This window comes from Rattus rattus, chromosome 15 (genome assembly GCF_011064425.1).
Source record: "Rattus rattus isolate New Zealand chromosome 15, Rrattus_CSIRO_v1, whole genome shotgun sequence".
NCBI classification, from domain to species: Eukaryota; Metazoa; Chordata; class Mammalia; order Rodentia; family Muridae; genus Rattus; species Rattus rattus.
The window spans coordinates 40,524,801-40,550,680 of NC_046168.1; the positions used below are offsets into that span (position 1 = coordinate 40,524,801).

At 39.9% G+C, this 25,880-nt stretch overlaps 2 protein-coding genes across 2 annotated transcripts; one reads left to right on the forward strand and one right to left on the reverse strand.

Annotated features, from left to right (window-relative positions):
• The first annotated feature begins 1,071 nt into the window (after positions 1-1,071).
• On the forward strand, positions 1,072-25,880 carry Fem1c (fem-1 homolog C). Its single transcript, XM_032885555.1, has 3 exons — positions 1,072-1,426; positions 2,175-2,901; positions 21,292-25,880. The coding sequence occupies exons 2-3, from the start codon at positions 2,358-2,360 to the stop codon at positions 22,599-22,601; spliced, it is 1,854 nt and encodes a 617-aa protein (XP_032741446.1). The 5' UTR covers positions 1,072-1,426; positions 2,175-2,357; the 3' UTR covers positions 22,602-25,880.
• LOC116884364 (vegetative cell wall protein gp1-like) lies at positions 1,183-1,977 on the reverse strand. The gene is made up of 2 exons (XM_032885488.1): positions 1,948-1,977; positions 1,183-1,791 (listed from the first exon to the last, which is right to left on the reverse strand). The coding sequence occupies exons 1-2, from the start codon at positions 1,975-1,977 to the stop codon at positions 1,183-1,185; spliced, it is 639 nt and encodes a 212-aa protein (XP_032741379.1).

Here is a 25,880-nt window from a genome sequence, read left to right on the forward strand (position 1 = left end):
GACACATAATCTTCTGGGTAACATAGGTGACTATGTAAAGAACTAGGTTGACTATTTTTTAAAGATGTTTTTAGTTTTGCTTAGTTTCTTGCGATGAAGTTTACCTTGATGATGAAGTTCAGTCTACCTACTCCGGTATTTTCTCTTTCCCAGTGGTACTAAGGAATTGTGTGGGTTTAAGGTCTGGCCAAACAGTGCTGAAGAGGTTCACAAGACACTTCTCAACCTAGTTTAATACTATAGACACCAGATTTTAACCTCATTAATTCTATAAGCTTATTTTCTCCTGTGTGCAACTGTTATTTTGTTTCCTGCACTCAGGCTTTTTAGCTTTCTTTTATTTTTTGTTTTTAATAATTTAATTTTTATTGACCTAATTGACTTTCACCAGTCTTCTTATATAGTATTCATGTCTTGCAGCGGCCGTTAATAAAAAATTACGTTTGGCAAGCTCTAACCCGAGTTTCATTTTCTTAATTGTTTGTCTGGAGTGTCTGTCAGGGCAAGCTCGGTCTAACCTCATCCATGGAATAATAGAAGGAATGAGTGAGAGGTTGTTCTGGTGAGGGATCGTTAAGATTGGGCGCTCCCGAGGTCACCCGAGAGCGCTGAGGAGAAACGAGAAAAGACTGAGTGCACGAGATTCCCACAACTTCACAGTCAGGAAGTCTACCTAGAAGGTAGAAGACGCGACCCTCCCCTACCCGTAGCACGCAGGAGCGTTCTCCTCTCCCGCCTTCCTCTCCATGTGGGATGGCCCGCCTCTTCCGCATCACGCAGGCGCATTCTACTTGGCGCTCTCTAGGCTCCCCAGACTTTCAGGATGCCCGCCCCCTCGATACCACGCATGCGCGTCTTTTGGGTAGCTCTTTTAGGCTCCACCCCCTCCCAAGGAACTCCGCCCTTTCCGTAGCACGCAGGCGCATTTCCCAGGGCGCTCTCTCAGGCCCCCGCCTCTTCCTACGGCGCCCCGCCTCTCCCTTAGTACGCAGGCGCATCCTTCTGGAGCGCGCGCAAGGTCCGCCCCCCTCCCCGCCACCCCACCCCCGCCGCCCTGCCCTGCCCCGCCCCTAGGCGGTTGCTGGCGGCAGCCGCCGCCCTCCCTCGACCCAATGGCGCGGCTGCGGCGTCAGTAATGTGAAGCAGTGAACTGGCTTGTCCGGCCCCCGGGCCTGCAGCCCATTACACCATCCGCCGCGGCAGCTGCTGCAACGCGAACGGCCTGGGAGGGAGGGTGCAGACAGCTCCGCGGGGCGGGGCAGAGCGAGCAGCGCGGCCGGATTCATTCCTGTGGGGCGCGGGGCATGGAGGAGCTGTGCGGCTGCAGGCGGAGTAGGGCATCCCGGGCGACGGGGACAACGGTTTATATTTGAAGGGGCGGCCGGAACCGGAGCAACCGACGGCGGGAGGACCAGCCCCGGGGCAGGTAGTGATGGCTGTGGCCTGGGGCCCGGTGGGGAGGCCTGGGCGGGAGGAGGGCGTCCGGGCAGATGGCGGCCGGCGGGGTCGTGTGGGCCGCGGGACCCAGGGCAGGCGGGCGGCTGGAAGGGGTGGAGGCGAAGGCGACGGAGGGCGGTTGTGGCCGCGGAGCACGGGGCGGCTGGGGAAGTTAAAGGCTGGAAGGCGGCCGGATTTCCTGAGCGCCTCGCGTAGTTTGAAGGGAAGAAAGCCTTTCCGGCGAGGTCTTAGCGTGAGCAGGCCGAGAGTTGGTGCGTCTGACCTTTTTGTTCCTTGTCGAAACCCATCCTGGCCACAATGAGGCCTTCCAGCCTCGCGCCCTTGGCGAGTGCTCTGCAGATGCAAGAAAGAAACATTTCTGAACCCGCCGCGTCTCCTGCCCCTTTCGGTTACTCGCTGGGCGTGTGCAAGGCAAAACCAGAACAAAGCTGGGCTGGCTAGAGCCAAGCACGAGGAAACCAATTACCTGTAGTGTTTCATTTTCCGCACTTTGGGAGGAACTGCCTCCTTTCGAAACATTATGGTCTCCGTGTGAACCCTTTTGTATTTTCTTGAGCACCTCTTTTGGAGGAAGAGGGGGAATCGTTCCTAGTACGGTATTTCCCCCTCCCCTCTACAAGATTAGAAAATAGGGAAGCCCAAATCGTGTTTTTGCCTTTACGTGTATGGAAAATCCTAAAACTATTGTTTATTTTTTTCCTCCCTAAATTCTCTAGTTTGGTGTTCTGCTTCTCCGATGTTGGAATGCGATAGGACAGAACATACTCTCTGGGTTTTATATCCGTTCTGGGTCTCAGTGACTAACATTGAACTTTGGCTCCTGTTACTTGCCTGCGTGGAGAGTTAAGCTGGAGCTTTGCTTTGAAGGATAAATAAAGCTTAGCCTCGACTGGACATAAATGGATCTAAAGACAGCGGTGTTCAACGCAGCGCGCGATGGCAAACTCCGACTCCTCACCAAGTTGCTGGCAAGCAAATCTAAAGCGGAGGTTTCCTCCTTGATCTCGGAAAAAACGAATGGGGCCACACCGCTCTTGATGGCTGCTAGGTATGGACACCTCGACATGGTAGAATTCCTTCTAGAGCAGTGCAGTGCTTCCATAGAAGTTGGGGGCTCTGTCAATTTCGACGGCGAAACCATCGAGGGGGCCCCCCCTTTATGGGCTGCTTCTGCAGCAGGACATCTGAAGGTTGTCCAGTCTTTGTTAAATCATGGAGCATCTGTCAACAACACGACTTTAACCAACTCAACCCCTCTTCGAGCTGCGTGCTTTGATGGCCATTTGGAAATAGTGAAATATCTTGTAGAACACAAAGCCGATCTGGAAGTGTCCAACCGACATGGGCATACGTGCTTGATGATTTCATGCTACAAAGGACACAAAGAGATTGCTCAGTATTTACTTGAAAAGGGGGCAGATGTTAATAGGAAAAGTGTTAAAGGTGAGTTCGGCTTTGTTTTTGTTTTGTTTGTTTTGTTTTGAGTGGCAGCCTCTTATTTTTGGAAGTTTGGTAACAATTTGTAGCGTTGTTGTTGAGTAGGCCTACATTCACAGACCTGTGTTTACTAGGTAACCCTTCCAGTATTACCTTGACTCTGATACTTACTTGATCGTGCTTTAAACATATGTGATAAAGGGTCCCAGTCAGCTGCATTTTCTCTCTCTTCCCTGAAGTTACAGAGCATATTAGTGGCAGAAGAGCTGAGCCTCCTGTTACAGTTTGTCCGTTTGAGAGTACAGTGAAATACATTGTTTTGAACTTTTTTTAAAGGATTTGATTATATATATATATGTAAACTGTAGCTGTCTTCAGATACAACAGAAGAGGGCATAGGATCCCATTACAGATGGTTGTGAGCCACCATGTGGTTGAAGGGATTTGAACTCAGGACCTCTGGAAGAGCAGTCAGTGCTCTTTAACTACTGAGCCATCTCTCCAGCCCTGTTTTGAAGTTTTTTTAAAAGTCACTTTGGAGTAGTGGGTCACTATCTTATTTATTCTAGGTGGGCATTTTATTTGTTACTCTGTCAGTGAAGACTAGCCCACATGACTTGAAAGGATTCATTTGAAAGAGAGATGTGTTCCCTGATTCCACTTACTTGAGGCCAATGGAAAAATCCTTTTACGAAGAATATATATTAAATGTAGCAAGACAGAAAATGGATTTTTAAGACTCGCTCAGGGCTTAAAATGCTAAATAGGGACTAGGTCAAACCAGTGTGGGTTTGTTGGCAACATTTAAAGACCTTTGTCAGAAAGAGCTTAGGTTTACGGTTCAGTCTAACTTTCAAGATTGTAAGAAACTCAAGACAGTAGTGATAGGTTAGGAATTCTTTCCACCTTTAAAAGAGGCTTTCTTGGCACAATTTTGATAATCTGAAGATCTGAGTAAATCTGCACAACAGTAAAATAATTTCACCACCTAGCTTTAAAAAGCTGTTAAGATTTAAGAATAGGGACTGGAGAGATGGCTCTGCTCTTCTAGACGATCTGAGTTCAATTCCCAACAACCACATGGTGGCTTAGAACCATCTGTAATGGGATCCGATGCCCTCTTCTGGTGTCTCTGAAGACAGCGACAGTATGCCCACATAAAATATGTAAATAAATCTTTAAAAAAATTTCAAGAATGACATAAATCTAAGAGTTTTTCAAACAGCATTAATTGGCTTACTTTGTTTACAATAAAAAATAAGTCTTGTCCCTGCATTCTAAACTTTTATAGAAGCTCATCATCTTTTATATTTGTATCTGTTCTTTAGAGATAGACTGTGCACCCCTCTCTTCCTGATTTGTCTTTGCTGTTGGGTGACAACCTGTGTGTGTGTGTGTGTGTGTGTGTGTGTGTGTGTGTGTGTGTGTGTGTGTGTGTGTGTGTGTGTGTGTGTGTGGGCAGGGAGCTCATGGAGGTTTGCACCAAGGTACTAGAAAGCTGTTGAGCCAGTCAACATGTGACAGGGTCCCTGCAAAGAGGTCTTGAAAAGCCATTGCATAAAACTGAGAAAATAAAGCCAAAATTGCGTTTGTGTATGTGTGTGTGTACATGTGTACATGTGTGTGTAAATGCATGTGCCTGTGTTTGTAGGTGTATGGGCTCAGGCATAGTGAGAATTGTGGTTTGTTTAAAAATACAGAATTGTTAATAGAAATATGTTTCAATCCCAGATTAAGGGATATGGAGCTGCTTTAGATTGTCCACAGCAGCTGACTATGATTTGCCTCATGCTCTAGCAAGGGCATGATTTTGCCATACATAGTTTCTGCAAATGTATAACATTTGGAATTCTGGGGACTCTTGAAAGGATATGTAAATGCTAGAGCCGCAAGAAGGGTTGTGGCAGCGGCAGCTGCTGCTGCTCCTCCTCTTCTTCCTCTTCCTCATCCTCCTCCTGCTGCTGGTTGCTGTGGTTGAGGTTTGTTGCATTGTGTCAAGTGGTCCTGTGCAAAGAGACAAGAAGAAGAAATTGGATATCCTGACTATGAAGATCAAACTTGCCCCAAGGAACTGGACTCCCCTAATCAGCAGGAAGTAGTTTAACAATATCAATGCCCCCTTTCTCTTCTAGCCTTCTTTTTCTCCTTCCTAGTGTTGGGAAGTTGGAATGGAATGGAGGAGGGTGGTGGAAAAAGCAATTGACAAGTAGCCAAAGCCTGGCTACACTCCTGTGTCTTCTTAATCCGCGGTTATGTCATTCAAACAACAAGTTTTCATTGAATGTATGTAGTTATTGATCTAGGACTGTGCTGCTGTGAATATTCTTAAAGAAAAATGTGTATTAGCACACTTCTGTAGAATAATAATAGTATGATAGTATGAATGCCTATATGGGGTGAATTGCTGAAGCAAGTATGTGTTGTGATGTAAGGTGAGCTGCGAGGCAGTGTATTGGTCCTGAGCATGTTTGTAACAATAGTTTTTTTTAAAGGACTATGAAAATGATAAGCCTTTGAGATTTTTTTCTTGAAGTTTTTCTATCTTGTTCTATAACCTGTCTTTTAAATTAGTAAGTTATTTTTAAATTCTTAACTGTAGCTCCTTAATTTCAAGAACTACATACTTTTTTTCTTTTTGTACACTAATGAAATAGATGTGCTTTTTTATTTTTACAAAAATAAGTAAATCTTGGCTGAATGAATGGTTTATACTACAGGATATACAGTATCTTTAGTACTTTTCCTTTAACATTTTTCCTTTTATTAAAAATAATTTTCTCACATAGTAAGTCCCAATTATGGTTTCCCTTCTTTTACCCCTACCGGTTCTTTCCCACCTCCCTCCCATCTAGATCTACTCTCATCATTAGAAAGTAAACAGGCTTCTAAGGGAACATACTGTACACCACATTACACTCTACTATACCGTATTATACTATATTTTTATACTGTACTATGATAAAACTAACACATTGGGATTGAACAAAAACAAACAGAAGGAAAAAAGCCCAAGAAAAGGCAGAAGAAACAGAGACCCACTTGCTCATGTACTAGGAAGTCCCATAAAAACACTAAACTGAAAGTCTTGATAATATGTGTGTAGATAACCTGGTGCAGACCTGTGTAGATCATGCTCATGCTGCCTCAGTCTCTGTGAGTTCATGTGTTTGTTAGTTATATTGATTAGAGGGGTTTATTTTCTTGTTTGTCCTCCAACCACTCTGTCTCTAAAACTCCGTGCCTACTCTTCCCTGGGCTTCCCTGGGCCTGAAGGGAAGGATTTGATGGAGACATCCCATTTAGAGCTGTGTGTTCCAAGGTCTTGCAACTCTGCAAAATGTCTGGTTGTGGATATCTTTATTTCTTTGCAACTGCTGCAGGAATAAGCTTCTCTAATGACAGCTGAGCAGGGCATTGATCTATAGTATAGCTGAATGTTGTTAGGAGTAATTTGCTTGTTTAGGACAGTATTTGGTTTTCCCCTAGGCCCTGTACTGTCCAGTCTTCGGTTCTTGGTCATCCAAACAGTGTCACTTACAGGTTCCATCACATGGGGTGGACCTTAAGTCAAATCAGATATTGGTTAGTTAGTCTCACAAGACTTTTCGACACCATTGCACTCGCATCTTGCAGGCAGGACACCGTTGCAGATCAAACTCCTTAGTGGTTTGCTTGGTTTTTGCATTTCTCCTTTGGTAGAGTGCTATATCGAAGATGCTAGAACATAGGTTTGCAAGCTCTCTGAAGGCACCAGCTTGACTTCTCCATGTGCATGTAGACAATATGTAGATATTGTCTTCAGCACTGGGGTCTTGCCATCAGTTTGTGGTGAGCTATAATATAGTCTTGGTAACAGCATGGTTTGGAAGTTCCCATGGACCCCCTTTGACCAACAACTCAATTAGATAGTACTTAGTCCCACTGCTAGAAACTTCATTTGGTGACAAGAGATGGTCAGATCAGGCTTTTGCTCCCCCATTATTGGGGTATTTCATTTAGTTCTCCTTCATCTATGTATATATTTTAGGAAGCTTCTGTTATATTAGGTTTCCATAATACCCTGTAAGTGGCCCTTCACTTTAGCTGTCTTTCCCCATATTCCCCTCTCCCCTTCCCTCCCCACTTCATCCTCCTGTTCTAGCCCTCCCATCCATCCATTTCCCTTTCTTAATGAGATTTATTTCTTAGTCCTCCCAGTCCTTACTCGACCTAACCCGTTCTTCCATGGCGAGTACCTGGTTATCGTTGATTTAGCAGCCAGTATCCACATATAAGGGAATATGTACTACATTTGTGTTTTTGGGTCTGGGTTACCTCACTTAGTTTTTAAATTCTAGTTTTATCATTTACCTGCATATTTGTGATTTCCTTTCTTTTAATGACTGAGTGATACTTCATTGTATAAACGTGCCACATTTTCTTTATCTTCTGTTGAGGGACATCTAGCCAGTTTCTGGCTATTAGGAATAGAACAGTACATGAATGTGGTTGCACAAGAGCCTCTGTGGTAGGATGAAGCATCCTTTGGGTGTATATGTCCAAGAGTGGTGTGTATAGATGATCTTTCAGTAGGTCAGTTCTCATCTTCCTGAGGAACCACCACAGTAATTTCCATAGTGGCTGCACACGTTGGCACAGTAATGGACGAGTGTTCGCCTTCCTCTGCATCCTCACAAGCGTGAGCTTTCTCACTTGTTTTCTTTAGCCATTCTGATGGGTGTATGATGAAATCTCAAAGTAGTTTAAAGAACTGTCTACTCAGGCTGGAGAGATGACTCAGTGGTTAAGACGTCTGACTGAGGGGTTGGGGATTTAGCTCAGTGGTAGGCCCTGGGTTCGGTCTTCAGCTGGGGGGGGGGCGTCTGACTGCTCTTGCAGAGGTCCTGAGTTCAATTCCCAGTAACCACATGGTGACTCACAACCATCTGTTATGAGATCTTATGCCCTCTTCTGGTGTGTCTGAAGACAGCTACAATGTACTCAGATACATTAAAATAAACCAATCTCGGGGTTGGGGATTTAGCTCAGTGGTAGAGCGCTTGCCTAGGAAGCGCAAGGCCCTGGGTTCGGTCCCCAGCTCCGGAAAAAAAAACAAAAAGAACCAAAATAAACCAATCTCTTTTTTAAAACAAAACAAAACAAAACAAAAACCTGTATATTCACTGGGTGATGTGGTGCAGGCCCATAATCCCAGCATTCGGAGGCAGAGACAGGTGGATCTCTTGAGTTTGAGGCCAACCTTGTCTACAGAGTGAGTTCGAGGGCAGCCAGGGCTACACAGAGAAACCCTGGCTCGAAAAACTGCATATTTTTCTAATTGAGCTTTACACTGATTGTGAGTTTTTAGTGATAAATGTTTTTGTAAGCATTCTTTATCTTTAGTATTTTATTTGTTCCTGATTGTCTTTAAGGGTAACTGATGAAATAGCCTTTTTTTTTTTTTTTTTAAATCCTGGTTAAGAATGTTTATTTAAATTACTGTTTAATCATGTCAATATTAGGATTCTTCAAGATAACAAAAGAGGAGAGGGTAAAATTATGATCTCATGTTGAGGCTTCTTGATGTTTTGTCTTTTTGATTTATCAGTTTAATGATGTTCATATTATTGATATAACCAGATGTTGAAATCCAATTGGGGTATGTTTTAAATTCTTAAGTCAGTGAAGATAGGAGTTCTGATAGTATTTGTCTTATATTTTCTAAGCTTGATCTAGATACTTCTATAAAAAACAATATATGCTATACAAGATAAGTGTAGTAATAGACCATATTTTTGTCAGCTCTTTCTCCTAGTATATGACTATTTTTGAGTGATTCAAAGGAATGTTCTCTTTCTCATCACCATTGTCACAGCAGCTTTGTATGTGAGGATGTACGTGCTCCTTTTTTTTTTTGCCATATGATCTGTCTAAGTCATGTTTTTCTTGGTATCAATATCTGACATGTCTTTATATGAAGACAAGTAAGGAAAGAGTTTCAGATACCTTCAATTCTAAAGCCATACACAGAAAAGATTTTCTCACTTTGTTTGTAACCTTTTTGTGATGCCACTTCTTTTGGTCTGTGGTTCTTTATGGATGATAGGGTCAGATTCCAATGTGCACACACCCTCATGTGCCTGGTCCTGAAGCTTTGTTTCTTAGGTAATTGTTCTTTGATTGATCCTCAGACTTTTGGGAAAGTGCATGGGCATGGGGGTGGGGAGAGAACAGTGGTAATCGAAAAGAAGAACTACTTAAAACTGATGTGGGTGTCATTTCTTGAAGGGGCTTGAGACCCCATGTGAACAACAATGCCAAGCAACCAGAGCTTCCAGGGACTAAGCCACTACCCAAAGACTATACATGGACTGACCCTGGGCTCCAACTGCATACGTAGCAATGAATAGCCTAGTAAAAGCAGTGGAAGGGAAGTCCTTGGTCAAGAAGACTGAACCCCCAGTGAACGAGATTGTTGGGGGGGAGGGCAGTAATGGGGGGAGGATGGGGAGGGGAACACCCATAGAGAAGGGGAGGGGGAGGGGTTAGGGGGGTGTTGGCCCGGAAACCGGGAAGGGGAATAACAATCGAAATGTAAATAAGAAATACTCAAGTTTATAAAGAAGAAAAAAAAAAAAAACTGATGTGGGGCTGGAAGAGTAGCATATTTGATTTGGTGGTAAAGAAGAATTTTCTTTGAAGTTTTAGCTCTACCTTAAAAATAATAAATACTGATAAGACTAGGGGTAGAATCCAATAGTTTTCTCTTTAGTAGTGGTGGGGACCCCACGGTCTCATGCACGCTAGGCAAGTGCACTATTTCTAAGCTCTATTTTCCACCCAGTTTCTTAGAACATATGTCATGCATTAGAAAGTGTTCTGAAAAAGATAACACCAATCGGTTATACTTGGTCTTACTTTAAAATGCCCTTGAGTTCTTCATTCCTTTACTTTTTAACAAGTAGTTGACTATTTCTTAAGCTTTTCTCATTACTTTTTAACAGGCTGTTGGCATTTTTTGAGTATGTTTAAGCAGTAGAATTCATTAGTTGAGAGGGCATTATCAATAAGACAAGACACCTCGTTTTTTATCCCAGCCTTTGAGGTTTGATCTCAGACCTTTAACTTTAGGGAAAGAACTTTATGCCTAACAACAAATTACCTAAGGAGGAGAGCAATGGGTTCCTTCTTTCTCCATAGCATTCCATAATGGGAGAAAATTCTTCAAATACTCAGGAATATCTCTCTAGTTTGACATAACAATTGACTTTTTAAATATTTTAAATTTTATTTTGATTTTAAGCATGTATGCCTCTGCATTGTGTATTTCCAGTGCTTGTGGAGACCAGAAGGTTTTATCTGGGGTTGGTGTTAGAATTCTGAGCTGTCATGGATGCTGGGGATTGAACTCCGATCCTTTGGAAGGGCAGCCAGTGTTCTTAATCACTGAGCTGTCTCTCCAGGCCTGTAACTATTGATTTTTGAGACAAATTAGTTCCTATTTAAAACCAATGATCTCCAAATCTGAAGAGATTTATATTTATCCCCAGAATTACTACATTTGTCTCAGCACTTCACATTTACAATCTTTTTTTTAGGTTTTGGGTTTTGTTGTTTTTGTTGTTGTTGTTGGTTTTTTTTTTTTTTTTGGATCTTTTGTTTGAAATTGTTTTTCTTTTTGCTTTGATTGTTTACTTTGCTGCTCTCAAATGAAGTTACTTTAGCCTTTCATGTCTGCTTTTACATCCAAACTGTTCTCAGGCATATGCATTCCTAGGAATTGAAATAAGGTCACAGAGGTTACTGTTTAACTTTTGAGGAAATTAACTGGCTGTTTTTCAGAGCAGTTGCATGGTTTATATTCCTCAGCATATAGGAGGGGCCTAATTTCTCTGCACTCACCAGCACTTGTTCTGTTTAAATGTACCCAGCCCATTCTAGAATTGTGATTTTGGTTCATAGTTTTCTATGGCTAATGATGTTTAATATCTATTCATATGCTAAATTTATGTATTGTTTGCCATTTCTGTATCTTAGTGTTTTCTATTTTTTATATGTTTTGTAATTGAGCTATTTGTCCTTTCTATTATTTAAAGAGTTTATGTATTTGGTATACAAGTCTTTTATCTCTCTCTCTCTCTCTCTCTCTCTCTCTCAGACACAGACACACACACACACACACACACACACACACGTCTTTTATTTCACACACACACATACACACAAGTGTTTTTCCCATTTTGTGGATTATTTTTCATTTTTGATAGTAGTGTTTATAGCAATTTGGATTATTTTGCAGATTTTAAAGATATCCGTTGTAGATCAGTTGCATAATATCTGATTTAAACAAGATAATCGCTTATTATATTTTTATTTATTTTATATAAGTGTGTATGTGTGGGCACACAGAATATTGTGTGGTGGTCAAAGACAAAGTTACAGGTTTACTAAAGTTGTTTATGGCTTCAGAACTTTTCCAAGGATAAAAATTGTGACCTATTTATAATATATACTATATTTCCACTTTGGGTCATTCAAATTTAGACTAAATAGCAGGACACAGTTGGATACAGATGTCTGTAATCCCTTTATTTTAATTTAGGATGTTTGAGAGCATGTTGACAGCATTTATGTTTAAGCATTGTATTCTATTCAGATAGGAGAATTATAGGTTTATACCTCCAGGCAGGGCTGGATACAGAGAATTCTTGAGCTTCAAACTAGTTCTTCCCAGAGTACTGGTATATTGTGGGTTACTGACTTTGAGAAACATATTGACTTCATTGTTTGGGTAAAATTTTTCTTCTTTTTCTTTTTAAAGAATTGTTTATTTACTTTATGTATGTGTGTATACCATCGCTGTCTTCAGACACACCAGAAGAGGGCATCAGATCCCCTTACAGATGTTAAGAGCCACCATGTGGTTGCTGGGAATTGAACTCAGGACCTCTGGAAGAGCAGTCAGTGCTCTTAGTCACTGAGCCATCTCTCCAGCCCTAAAACTTTCATATATCATTATGAATTCTTTTATATTCTTGCTATCAGTTAATTATAGGAGTCTTTAAAATGCTCCCAGAAAGTACTTCTTAAGGAGTATGGTCATAAGTGCATTGTAAGTTCCTGATGTTATCTGTACCAAAAAGCATTCCACTGAAGATGACTACTGTTCATCTAAATTTTCTTTGTTCTGTTTTTGAAGTAATATAACTGAAGATTAGCATAATCACATTATATTAGCTTTCTGCAGAAAGTCTTTTGAGTTGGTTTAATATGCCATTAGTTAGTATCTTAGGGTTTCATTGCTATGAAGAGACACCATGACCAAAGCAACTCTTTTAAAGGGCAGCATTGAATTGGGGCTGGCTTACAGCTTCAGAGGGTTCAGTCCATTATCATCATGGCAGGAAGCATGGCAGGGTCCAGGCAGACACAGTGCTGATTAATGAACTGAGACTTAGACATCTTGATCCAAAGGCAGTCAGGAAGAGATGTTCTTCCACACTGGGTGGAGCCTCAGCATAGGAAGAGACCTCAAAACCTACCCCCACTGTGACACACTTCCTCTAACGAAGCCACATCTCCTTATAGTGCTGCTCCCCATGGGCCAAGCACTTAAACACGAGTCTATTTTGCTTTCTATTTTCTTTAAAGGTAAATTCATGAAATCTCAATGTCAAACACCTTTAAGATTCTTGGAAGTATTTATGTTAAACATTGCATTCTATTTTCCGTTGTTCCTTAATTTGAAAGTAAGAGACATAGTAAGGTAGCCTTGCTACATCTCAGTCATTATATTGTGAAGATATTTAAGAGCCAGAAAATGTAGTAAATTTTTGAGTTGAATATATAGTAATTAGCATACATTGTTTAAAATCAGTGATGATTAGCTGTCAAAAATACAGTCTTTGGCATATAATTTAACATAGATGACTAAAAAGAACATAATGACTTGATCTTTTAAGTTTGGATAAAATTTTTTACATGAAGAGTTTTTATATAGAGCAATCTCTGTCTGAACTAGATGTTCTTTTTTTTCCCCCCTCCTCTTTTCTCTTTAAGGCAGGGAACTCACTATGTAGCTGGCTATCCTGGAACTCACTGTGTAGACTAGACTGATCTTGAACTCACAGACATCTATCTGCCTTTTCCTTTCAATGTGGTAGGATCAAAGACATTAGCCACTGCTCTGTCTTTCATTTTTTTCTGAAAGTTTGTAAACAGGAAAAAATGTTTTATTAACTAGGAATAGAAATCAAAATTAAAAATGATTTCAGAATACTATAAAAGTGGATCTTATTTTTTTCTTTCCCTTCCACATTTTAATCTTTTGTACAATATATTTTGATTATATCTATCCTAATTCTTGGACAATCCTCAACCCCTCATCCTTTCATGCTCTCCTTTCCCTTTCCCTTCCTCTCTCCATAATCAGCTGAATTTAGTTAGTGCTGCCTGCTGGAGTGTTTTGTTTGCTTGGTCCTGTGCAGGTAATCAGAATGGCAGTGAGTTTGTGAACGTAATAGCCATGTCACGTCCAGAAATCAGCATTTTGCAGCACACCTTCCTCATTCTCTGGCCCAATTGTTTCCTGAAACTTGTGAGATTATAGATTTTTCATTTAGGGCTAAGCACTCCAGTAGACTTAAGTCTCTGCATTAACTATGGAGTACTGCAGAGAGAAGATGGCCATGGGTGAGGGCAACACTAACTATTTGTATGAACAAAGTTTTAGAAGGCAGGTTGGCAACATTTAGTGAAACAATGGTGGTAGGTCCCTCTAGGCCATATAACCTCTTGAGCCATGGTTTTTGGCCATCTTTGCAGTACCTGGCCTAACTTCCCCTCCTGTGAGTATCTAATCAGAAAGCAGTTGGTTATGCCCACATCAGTGTGCACATTTGCCCAGCAAGTCAGGGTTGGAACTGTAGCTAATATAGCTGGGTATGTTCACTGATGGCTTTCCTCTCCCAGCAGGCTTCATGGTACTTTTTGGTACTCAGAAAGCTATACATCAGGGAGAAAGTTTTCAAGTCAGTTCCAGCTTGATTGCTATGTGTCCTACAATAGTGTTGTGTCTTCAGCAATAGGGTCTTCCCATCTAGCTATTGTGGACAGCCTAGAGCACTGGCAATTGCCTGTATTGGTTGGGGGCCCCTCCGTATCCTCTCTTACTCATAAGGGAGATTCCCATTTACTAGCCTATACCTTCTAGGCTACAGCTGCATTGTCAGTGTATGCAGGATATCTATGTTTAAACTTTTTTAAAAGTTACAGTTTTTAAATAGCTTTCAAAGTACTAAGAGAAGTACTAAGTTGCCATAATTGTTTCTCATACAGCTTTAGGTTTAGTTAATCCATTCACAACTACCTCTCTTCTGTCTCCTCTACTTCATTCCCTCCTTAAACCTTTAACCCCTTTATTCCACCTCTCTCTACTTGGGATCTTTTATGCTGTGTGGCAGAGTTCAGAGGTTAAGACAGTAACTTTATAACCTATGAAGCCTAAAATACTGTGGATTTTGCTAGCTTCTAGGTTAGACTCTTAACAGAGATACTGAGAAGCAGGACCAGAGAAGATGATAGACATGATACCGTCTTGTAAAGTCCACTTCCCATAGTGCATGTGTGTCCCACTTAACCAAATAAAATACTTTCTAAAACTAAAATTTTTTTTGTACATGCTATAGTGGTTTCAGAATCTGGAAGATTTTCTGCTGTTGCTGAAGAAGAAGCTTGAATTAGGAAGGTGTCATTGATTGAACTTTAATTTGAATGTTGACTACTATTAGAACATTCACAAGTGTAGTATGACTGACTTTTAAAATGGAATCTCAGATTGCAATCCTATAAGAAGAACAATAGTATCAACCCAGGGATTAAACCTTCAACCGAAGAATATATATGGGTGGGTCCATGACTCCCACACATATGTAGCAGAGGACCACCTCATCTGGCTTCAGTGGGAGGGGAGGCGCTTGGTTCTGTGGAAGCTTGATGCTCCAGAGAAGGGGAATGCTAGAAGGTTGGGTGGGGGTGGATAGGGGAGCACCCTCTTAGGCAAAGGGGAGAGAGATGAGGTGGGTGGGAGACCAGGAAGAGGGATAATATTTGAAATGTAAATAGAGTAATTAATTTTAAAAAAATAGAATCCCAGAAATGATGTCATTGAGGTGGCATTTGGGAGATTTATGTTTATGTTTTACCACTAATTTTTGGTTTCCTGTTTGTGTGTAGAATTGAATTTAGCTGTCTCCTTACATCGTTACACTTAAAGATTAAGAGACAATAAATAGATAATACATTTTAAAAATATAAACATTGTACTAGTAGATCTTTTTTCTTTTGTCATTTCTGCTTTTTCCCTCCCTTTTAAAATTTGCTACTTTGTCTAAGTTTAATTTACTACTTTTTCTTCCTTTCATAATTTCTTTTTTTTCAATTGATAAGATATAATTGCCCACCTAAACATACAAAGCCCAGTACCATCCATCCCTTAAGAACATTGATAACAACCTGTAGCATAATTTCTTGATATAGTTCTTTTTCATTTTTGCATATTCACTTATGTCTCTACTCTCTGAGTTTAATATGTTCCATATTTTTTTCCTCCTATCACAATTTCTTGAGATTGTAGCTACTTTTAAGCCTTTTTGCTAATGTGTACATCTAAACGTATGCATTATTCTGAGCACAGTTTTGGTTATAAGATTTGTTATTCAGTACTTTCATTGCCAGTCAGTAAAATTACCTTTTGACGTACTTCTTTGACTCTTGGATTATTTATTAAAATGAATTTTAAAACTTAAAATATTGAGAATTTTTTATATTACTGATTTATGGTTTTTTTTGAGACAGAGTTTCTCTGTGTAGCCCTGGCTGTCCTGAAACTCACACTATAGACCAGTCTGGCCTCAAACTCAGTGGTCCATCTGCCTCTGTCTCCTGAGTGCTGGGATTAAAGGCATGCACCATCATTGGAAAGCTTTATGTCAGTCTTTTGATACTCTTTAAAACTTATTTTATGGACTAGATTATGGTCAGTATTTGTATACTCCATGTTTCTTTGGGGGAAAATATTTTTCTTCCACTATTTCTGTCTTTATGTTTAAGATGTGTATTGTATGCATACACTATGTCTTGAATTTTTGTTTGCATTTTAGTCAGTGTTTTTCTTCTAGTACGATCATTTAACTCATTTCCGTTTAATAACATCTCATAGTTGGATTTTCATCCATTTCCTTTTAGGTTTTCCCTGTTTGTGTTTTCTGTTTATTTGTTGTTTGCTAGTTTGTTTATGGGGGATTTGCCCTTGTGTTTACCCCTTGGATTATCCTTATTTCTTTTTATTTTATAATTTATGAAAAAACTAATTGCGTGTATGTCCTTGTACTGTTTTTGTAGTAGTTCCCATTGTTTAATACGACTTTGGCCTACATTTCTACTCACTTTCCAACAGTGAGACCTTAGGCCACTTGAGCTGCAGGTGTTCTCTCTATTTCTGTGCCATCCCTGCCAAGTATTTTACTTCCATATATAGTATTTCAAGCTCACAAGATACAGTTGAAAAACCTATATTTATATAGATTTCCCTCTTTTTAAGTATGTATGTTCATGTCTCCTGGTTTCCATGTAATTTATTCCTTCTGCTAAAAAATACTTACTCCAAAGATATTTTGGGTTTTCCTAGTAATAAATATTTTAGTTTTCTTTTTCCTCTGACAATGTTTGTTATTTTCTTTTATGCATGATGGGGATCTAGAAGTACAGCCTGGGAGTTCTCTGTTAGGGATTTTGACTGAAATTCCATGTCTCAGCTTTTGCTTGTGGTAACACTTTTGCTGCTTTTGATCTTGCTGCTTTCTAGCAGAGAGTGAATGGAACCTTTCTATGGCTTTTCTCTTTGAACTTAGTTTACACACACACACACCACAGACACACACACACACACTCTCTCTCTCTCTCTCTCTCTCTCTCTCTCTCTCTCATCAAACCCTAACATAGGTGCCCTCCACTTAGTTTTAGAGACAAGGACTCTCCTTAGCTTTGAAGATGTCAGGCAGGCTGGGCTGGGCTGGTTGGTAGCAAGCCCCAAGAATCTACTTGTCTTTAACCCCCTAGTGCTGGACTTGGAAGTGATCACTACCATAGCCAGCCTTCTCTACGTAAGGTTCTGGGGATCAAACACATTTACTTGCTTACAAGGCAAGCACTTTACCAACTGAGCATTTTCCTTAGATTCCTCAGATCTTCGTTTGTGGTCTTCAGTACACAGAAGAGAAAACAGCATACAAAACAGCTGAAAACTACAAAAAAGCAAATAGATATTCTAGAACAACAACAACAAAAAAAAGTTCAGTGCATGACTTTTAAAAATGGATTACCCCAGTGGACTAGAGAAGTTATGAACTAGGTGTGTCAGATGAAAATGGGGAGAGAAACTGACAGATGGAAAAGGTCTACAAGACAAAGGGAACAGTGTCAAGCAGTCAACAGCATTATTTAAGGAGAGAGTTTGAGAAAAGTTTCAAGTTAATGAAAAATACATCTTACAAAAGCCAAGAAGGATAAAGACAAACAAAAAAGGGGACTTATCAGATTGGCTTATAGAGTAGAGGCTGAGGAGTTGAGTGGTAGCAGTCTTAGTCCAGGAAGCTGGATTGCCTCTGGAGTTCCGCCTAGAAATGGGCCCTGGAGGATTCCCGGAGAGCCACTGATTTTCAGTCCATGGAAGGCTGAAGAGATTAGGTTGTAGTGTTAGCGTGGACTGATAGTAGCAGTGGTAGAAACAAGATAGGTGTCCTCATCAATAAGGGTGAAAGCAAGCAGCCCAACCAACCTCTTCTAGCCAACTAGAAGGTGCTGTCCACTTGGGTTGGTGTGAGCATTCTGACCCCCCTTACTTAGACCTTTCCAGAATACATAAATAGACATACCCAAAGGCCTGTTGATTCTAGGTGCAACCAAAGTGACATTAGCCATCACAGCACCTGAAGGATGATCCGTCTGGCTTCCACAGGCACACACACATGATTTGAGCTATGCTGTAACAATTCGATCCTCCAAGTAGTATAATATTTGCTTCTAGTGTTTGAGTACACATAGTAACATCCTCAGTTATTTTATTAAATTTGATTACTTTTTCTGTGATGGCTTGTCTCTTTATAGTTCAGCTTTGCTCTGTGGATCTGTAGCCTGAAGTAGAGAACGAGTTTCTAAAACTCCCTTCCCAATAGATTGTGGCTGCCGTTATCCCCAGTCTGTAATGCAAGATGTTGAGAGACCTGTTTTTTTACCTGTTTTCTAAAGCCAGTGAAGACCTTTGGGGAAGTTGTGCCCAATTCTAGACTTTGCTAGCTTTCTTTCTTATCCTGGATTACTTTATTGGCTCTTAAGTGCTTTCAGGCAAAGTTTTAGATGTATATTTGTTGCTAGGTTTGGTGGAACAAGTCTGTAACTCCTAAACTCAGTAAGTACAGACAGGGGATAAACAGTTTGACAGCCTGGACCTGTATCAAAATAAAAACAAAAATGAAGGAAGGACAGATAGACTAGAGAAAGCGAAAACAGGTTTTTGTTGTTCATGTTTTTGTTTTTTGAGATAGCATATTGTCTGTGCTTGACCTGGCTGGCTTTGAAAGTACAGTCTCCCACCTCTACTTTTCAAGTGGTGGCTTAGAGGTGTACACAGTCATACCTGGCTCTCTTAGTGCATAGTCTTGAGTGATTGTACTGCTTTGTCACTGCCATTACTAGACAAAAAAGCCTCCTTTCTCGCTCTTAAGTCAGATTTTTTTTTTGCCTGTAAATAGCTGTATTTAGAATACACATAATTTTTCAGTAAATGCAGAATTTTAATTCATTTAAAACTGATTTGCTGCATCTCTGTCCTTGATTTTATGTTACTTCTATGTAAAAGAATGGCATTTAAGCCTTTTGGTTCAGATTTTTGCTTATTTGTTTTTAATTTATATCATCTATTTTGGGGGAAAATAAAAATAGTAGGGATTCTCACTTCAGAATAATTTGAAATGTTTTTAAAATATACTTAGAGTAGTAGTCATTTTTACTTAATTGAAATTTGAAACAAATGATGATCAGTAATCAACCTGTGTGCCTTGGGTGGTTGGCAATACTTTGTTATAGATCATTGAAATCTGAGAATAAACAGTTTCTAACTAATTCTCTAGTACTTAAAGATACTGTGGGAAAGAAAACAAGATCAACTAATGAAATGTTTCAAAGTCCTTGTATATAACAATGTAACAAATCATTTTAAATGACATTTACTTATTTACTAGTTGGGGGTGGTGGGGTGTATGCCATGAATTGTGTGTGGAAGTGAGAGGCCAACTAAAGATAGAGAGTCAGCTCTTTTCTTTAGCCCTGTAGGACCCAGGGATAGAACTCATTAGGATTGGCAGCAGGTGTTGAGCCACTATACCTGGTGCAAAGCTATATTGATGGCCCATATTTTTTCTTTCTGTGTGCATATATGTGCCTGTGTTTGCATCTGTGTGTGCATACCATGGCTTGTGAGTTTGTAGGGTCTCTTTCTGGTTTGTTGGTGGTGTAAGTGGGGTGTGTGTGTGTGTGTGTGTGTGTGTGTGTGTGTGTGTGTGTGTGTGTGTGTACACTGTATATGCCAAGCTAGTTGGTCCACAAACTTTGTGGAATTCTGTTTCCACCTCCCATCTTAGTGTAGAAACACTAGAATTTCAGGCTTGCACTACTGTGCAGAGAATTACATGGTTTCTGAAGATTCATACTCAGATCTTCTCACATGGTTGACAGACATTTTACTTACTGAACTTTATTTACTGAACCACCCCAACCCCCAACTTTAATTCTAAAGTAAATTTGCTATTTAAAGTATTCATCTTCAAATCACTTCCTGATGTACATACTATGTTGCAGGTCCCCAAAAGCACCTTGATATTTGAAGGTGACTCACTAGAACTCATAGGAAAGATTTATTATAGTGATAAGATAAGGAAAAACAGCTAATCATAAAGGGAGAGTCAAGAGTGAGGTCTAGAGGAGCATGTGTAGGCCTCTTCATGTTTTCTCCTTTCACGAAGAACACTCCTCCTCAATAATAAAAATACACAGGGTTGGGGATTTAGCTCAGTGGTAGAGCGCTTGCCTAGCAAGCGCAAGGCCTTGGGTTCGGTCCCCAGCTCCAGAAAAAAAAGAAAAAAAGAAAAAAAAATACACATAGTATTTTGGCATAGGGAAACCCATGACAGATTTAATGGTTAAGGTTGTTATTAAGGACTGGGTCACACAGGTGCCTTTTGCCCAACCATGTCCAAATTTTAGACTCCTGGACAGAAGCCAGCTATTTAACATAAATTTCATAAACTACAGTTTGACACAGTGAGCCACTATCATTTGGGGATTATGCTGGTATAGAGAACAAGTTTCCAGATGCCAGTCTGAGGTTAAGGTTGTGAGCCCTTTCTGAGAGTAGTAGTTTTAGCCTGCTTTGTTAACTTTCTATGAATATGCCCAGAACGATGCATTACAAACACTTCGTTTAACATTGTATATCCATATCAAAGATCTGCATGGTGGTTTTGCTTCTGATCATTAATCAAATGGCTCTTATTGTCCTTATATGTAACATTTGATGTTTATGTCATACTGTTTCTATAGACTGTTAGTGACATGCCAGTGCCTTTTGTCAGGTTTTAATTCATGTGACGGATGATGGGACAGTGTTAGGGCATTTAGTACATTTAAATCAATATTTAAGAAGTGAAATTATAACAAGAATTAGTTAACTCATTCTCATAGGATTTCATGCATATCCTTTGAAGGGTTATATCATACCACCCACATAATTTTCAGGTCTTGTAAACTTGTTTTTCCTATGAGAGCAGTGTTTTGAAGAGTATGTAACAAATTTTGGCTTTTAACAGTTAAAACTCATTTGATATTTTGATATTGATTGGAAATTTTTTTTGTCCTCTACTAAAGTCGAATCTTAGATCTTAAAGACTAGATTTTCAATTTATAAATGGAGAAACTGACCCAGAAATGTACCAATGACTTATGAATTTTATTTCACCCATTGTTGTTCAGAGAGTATGCATTAGAGTCACAGGATATTCCCTGTATTTGACTGAGTGGAAAGTGGCCGGGGGCTGTTGAGGAAGGGGCTTTATCTGGCAGCTCTGCTGTTGTGTGGTTTGTTCTCCTTCTTGTACTTGTTTTAGTCAAGTTACTTGTTCAGGAAGTATTTCCTCAGCTCCTGCTGTGTATCAGACACTGATATTAGGTGCTGAAGGTGACTGTTTGATCCTTTGTAATTATGTCTTACGTTCACTTAGAGTTGCCTGAACTTTGAGGGGGGAGGGGTTTACATTATATCATGACCCTGGTGCTTCAAAGTATGTTTTTTCCTCTCTCTTTAAGGCAATACTGCACTGCATGATTGTGCAGAGTCTGGAAGCTTGGACATCATGAAGATGCTGCTTATGTATTGTGCCAAGATGGAAAAAGATGGCTACGGAATGACTCCTCTTCTCTCAGCAAGTGTGACTGGTCACACTAATATTGTGGATTTTCTTACACACCATGCCCAGACAAGCAAGACAGAACGTATTAATGCTCTAGAGCTTTTGGGAGCTACGTTTGTAGATAAAAAAAGAGATTTACTTGGGGCTTTGAAATACTGGAAAAAGGCAATGAACATGAGGTACAGTGACAGGACTAATATAATTAGTAAACCAGTTCCACAGACACTAATAATGGCTTATGATTATGCCAAGGAGGTGAACAGTGCAGAAGAGTTAGAAGGTCTTATTGCTGATCCTGATGAGATGAGAATGCAAGCGCTGTTAATTAGAGAACGTATTCTCGGTCCTTCTCATCCCGATACCTCTTATTACATTAGATATAGGGGTGCTGTCTACGCCGACTCTGGAAATTTTAAGCGATGCATCAACCTATGGAAGTATGCTTTGGATATGCAACAGAGCAATTTGGACCCTTTAAGCCCAATGACTGCCAGCAGCTTACTGTCTTTTGCCGAACTGTTCTCCTTTATGCTGCAGGACAGGGCTAAAGGCTTGCTGGGCACTACTGTTACATTTGATGATCTCATGGGCATACTGTGCAAAAGTGTCCTTGAAATTGAGCGAGCTATCAAACAAACTCAGTGTCCAGCTGACCCATTGCAGTTAAATAAGGCTCTTTCTATCATTTTGCACTTAATTTGCTTATTAGAAAAAGTTCCTTGTACTCTAGAACAGGATCATTTCAAAAAGCAGACTATCTACAGATTTCTTAAGCTGCATCCAAGAGGAAAGAATAACTTCAGCCCTCTGCATCTGGCTGTGGACAAGAATACTACATGTGTAGGGCGGTACCCTGTTTGTAAGTTCCCATCTCTGCAAGTTACTGCAATACTGATAGAATGTGGTGCTGATGTGAATGTCAGAGACTCTGATGACAACAGTCCCCTACATATCGCTGCTCTGAACAACCATCCAGACATCATGAATCTCCTTATTAAATCAGGTGCACATTTTGATGCCACAAACTTACACAAACAGACTGCTAGTGACTTGCTGGACGAGAAGGAGATAGCTAAAAATTTGATCCAGCCCATAAATCATACCACATTGCAGTGTCTCGCTGCTCGTGTCATCGTGAATCATAGAATCTATTACAAAGGGAACATCCCAGAAAAGCTAGAGACCTTTGTTTCACTTCATAGATGATAACTTGGTTGTGCTTCAGCACTGTTAAAGCACGAATTGGGAACAGTTGTTTTATTAATGAGCACTGTTGTGATAACACCAGCATTCATTTAGCTTGATATCATTATGCTCTCATTGGCTAAAGCATTGTAAACATCAAATTTGCAGGATTGGTTTCCCAGTATTTAATATAAATATACCGTATAATATATTGTTGTGAATTATTGAGAAATGTAATGTCATGTTCAAATTTCTAAAATTGTCTGCCAAAGGCCATTCTGATTTTGTTTGCTGTCGGGTGTTTGGGACAGAGTTAACTGTTTTTCAGTGATGTCTTTATATTTTACTAGTTTGTGAATTTTATACAATTGAAAGTCATCCTCCCCTGGCTCCCACTTCTGTCTTCAAGTTTTGCCTGGTTCCACATTTTTCTCCCAAACCATTTCTGCTACAGTGTTCCCTGGACTTTTGGGTCCATGCTAAGTCATAAACCTTATGGACTTGTTCACCATTTGCAGTTACCATAAGTGCTTTATCTTCTCTATGCACCGGCTTAAACTGGGACTGTTGTGTGTTGGCATATTCTCTATGCAGCAGTTGATCAACGTCAACTCAAAACACTGCTTTAAGTTAGGAAGCTCATCTTACAGACGTACCCTTGGCGCATGCCACGTTCTAGAGTTGCCGGTGAGCAGTCTGAGCTCAAGCTTTACAATTTATGTTCTGTTTCTGCTCTATTTCCTCACATCTGAGCTTTCTTTCTTCAATCCACAGGAAATTGTATATGCTAAATTTGGGAAACAAATCTGTTATAACTCATTAACCCAGTTGAAATTTAGGTCTGTCATCTTAGGAGATCATGCAGTAAAGGAAGACCTTTGTAGAGTGACCTGCCTTTCATACCGCTCCAGCTTCGTCCTGCTTGTGCTGATGGTGTAACTAGGTGTAGAGGATCTGCTTCAGTTTAACCTCAGACTTTATCACACAGCCTAATGACTCACGTTGAGCTATCAGTCGAACTGCAGACCATTTTTAGTTACAAAAGGCTAGAGCATGTCAGTGGCATGATGCTTGCCAAGCCAGATCTAGGCATCTAAGATAATTACGGTATTTTAGTATGCAGTTTACTGCTATAGGATCAAAGGTCAATAACAGTGTTCTTTCTTTCTTCAAGTTTATGTATATCTTTTTAAAGATAACGTGCATGAATTACTTTGACCTCAATTATTTGTCACCCTATTAAACACAAGAGATTGCACAGTGATTTCTGTCCCCTTAATGAAAGCGCCTCCTTCTGTTCTTCTTCCCCTCCCCGCCACCTCCTTCCTCCCAGCTCTTTCTCCCCTCTCCTTACCCCCTCCACCCCCTTTTTTTTCCTATTGTAGATTTGTTAATGCCACAGAAAGGGCTCTTTTGACTTAAGAGAAGATAAGTGAAAATTAAGAAGATTCAGGTAATCACTCAGCACTTTAAGCTACTCAGAATTTATAATGAATGGTACATTGCCCTACAGATGTCGTAAAAAGCTTGTTCTGAATGAAAAGCCCCTTATTGATTAGCAAAGAGTCAAGCCTGTGAACTTCATGATCTGGGTCACTTGGATTTAGAGATGACATTTTATTCTGAGGGTTGATGAAATGCCACCTAAAGAATTACAAATAATGAAATTCATCTTTATTCAGTAAATATTTGTAATGGGTAGTAAATAAAAAACATTAGACTTTTTCATTAAACAATTGAGGTTTAATTCTTTAAAATGTATCCTTACTCATTTTACTACATTTTACCATTGGAAAATGGATTAGTTATCAATAGGCTCTGTAATCTCATCGATGAAAAAGGTTTTACTATGGTTTATTTACCATGGGCAAGTTTGATAAAATATTTGAGCTGCTATATATAATAATGTCATTTAGACAGATATTCTAACTATTTTGAAATCATCTCTCTTTAATGTGTCTTGTGAGAGTTATCTATGAGTAAGCCACTGTTGTGTTTTTTGTTTTTGGCTTTTTTTTTTTTTTTTTTAAAAGAAAATTATCTTGACCATTTTTACAAACAACATTGGTTGATTTCACTTTTTGGGTAAAAGATGACAATTTGATTTTAGGGATTTATGTGTTGCCTCCCCTCTTCGCCCAGAAGAGGCTGGCTCACACTGCTTTACAGGCACACGGGAATAGCCCTGTCTGAAATAAGGGTGTCTTTACTAGTGGCTTCCTTCACTAGGGACAGATAACTTCGAACTGGTCCTCTCGTAGTCTTGAAAACTGCATTGCTGTATTGCAGTCAGGATGCAGCTCTCCGTTTTCTGTTTGCCCTTTCTAGAGATGCCCTTGGGAGCTCTTGAAAAAGCAGTTTAGTAGCTCAAAATTAGCCTTGATTTTACTTGAGAGTGAATTGGTTCAGGAGTGCAACCTCAGATAACTGTTAGGGCTTTCATCAGGAAAGCGTGAGACCGAATAAAACATAATTCTGAAGTTTGGGGGTTTGTTTTGGTTCAAGGCAAGGAAATGATCTAATTGTACTCATTTGAATCCAACTAAACTGGACACGTGGTAGTATTGGCTGGAGTTAGTGTGCGATCACAACATGGTTTCTCCAGAAATGCTTCGGAATTTCAGATGTTTTACGATTTAGATCATCTCTATAAAAGAAATGGTTACTTTATTCAGACACCAGTCTCCTTTCCAAATGCAAATCAATTACAGGTTTTAAAATGTAATTTCTTTGTCCTTAAGTCTGACAAGCATACGCCAAGATGTACAAGATAACTTGGTTACCCTTAATGATTTTGAAGTTAGGTGATTGCTTTTTTTTTTTTTTCCAAAAGCGCATTTACTATGAGTTGAGAAATTGTTTAGGTTATATTTGGAAATTTAGCTTTTTAAAAATCAACTTGCCCAGCAAACCCCTCAGCTTGAACATACAGGTGTGTTACTCTGTCAGTAGTTCCCAGCAGGGGCAGGTTTGGAATAGGGATCTTATACCTATGTAGCAGCACCATTGCTTGGGACTTGAACTACTTCAAAGTTAGATACTAAGGAAACTTAGTAGCTCAGGTCTTAGTGTCTTAGATACTAAGAAACTTGAATTGCTTGTCATCTTTTCCCTTTTCTTTTTTCCCCTTGTGTATCACTAAACAACTAGTTTCTCTTCCTTTTGTTGGTTCCCATTGTGTATTTTTTAAAAGAAGTACTGTATCCAGATGCCAGCCAATAAATTGTCACACAATGGAAAAAAAAAAAAAACGATATGCCACAGCATTGTAAGGTTTAATAAAATTAAATTTGCACCAAA

Excerpts from the sequence above, each read along its gene's own strand:
- LOC116884364 (XM_032885488.1), bottom strand. The coding sequence starts at position 1,977 with ATGTTTCGAAAGGAGGCAGTTCCTCCCAAA. Across the intron at positions 1,792-1,947 it reads AGGAGGCAGTTCCTCCCAAA|AGCACTCGCCAAGGGCGCGA; the intron begins GTGCGGAAAATG and ends TTGCATCTGCAG.
- Fem1c (XM_032885555.1), top strand. The coding sequence starts at position 2,358 with ATGGATCTAAAGACAGCGGTGTTCAACGCAGCGCGCGATGGCAAACTC. Across the intron at positions 2,902-21,291 it reads TAATAGGAAAAGTGTTAAAG|GCAATACTGCACTGCATGAT; the intron begins GTGAGTTCGGCT and ends TCTCTCTTTAAG.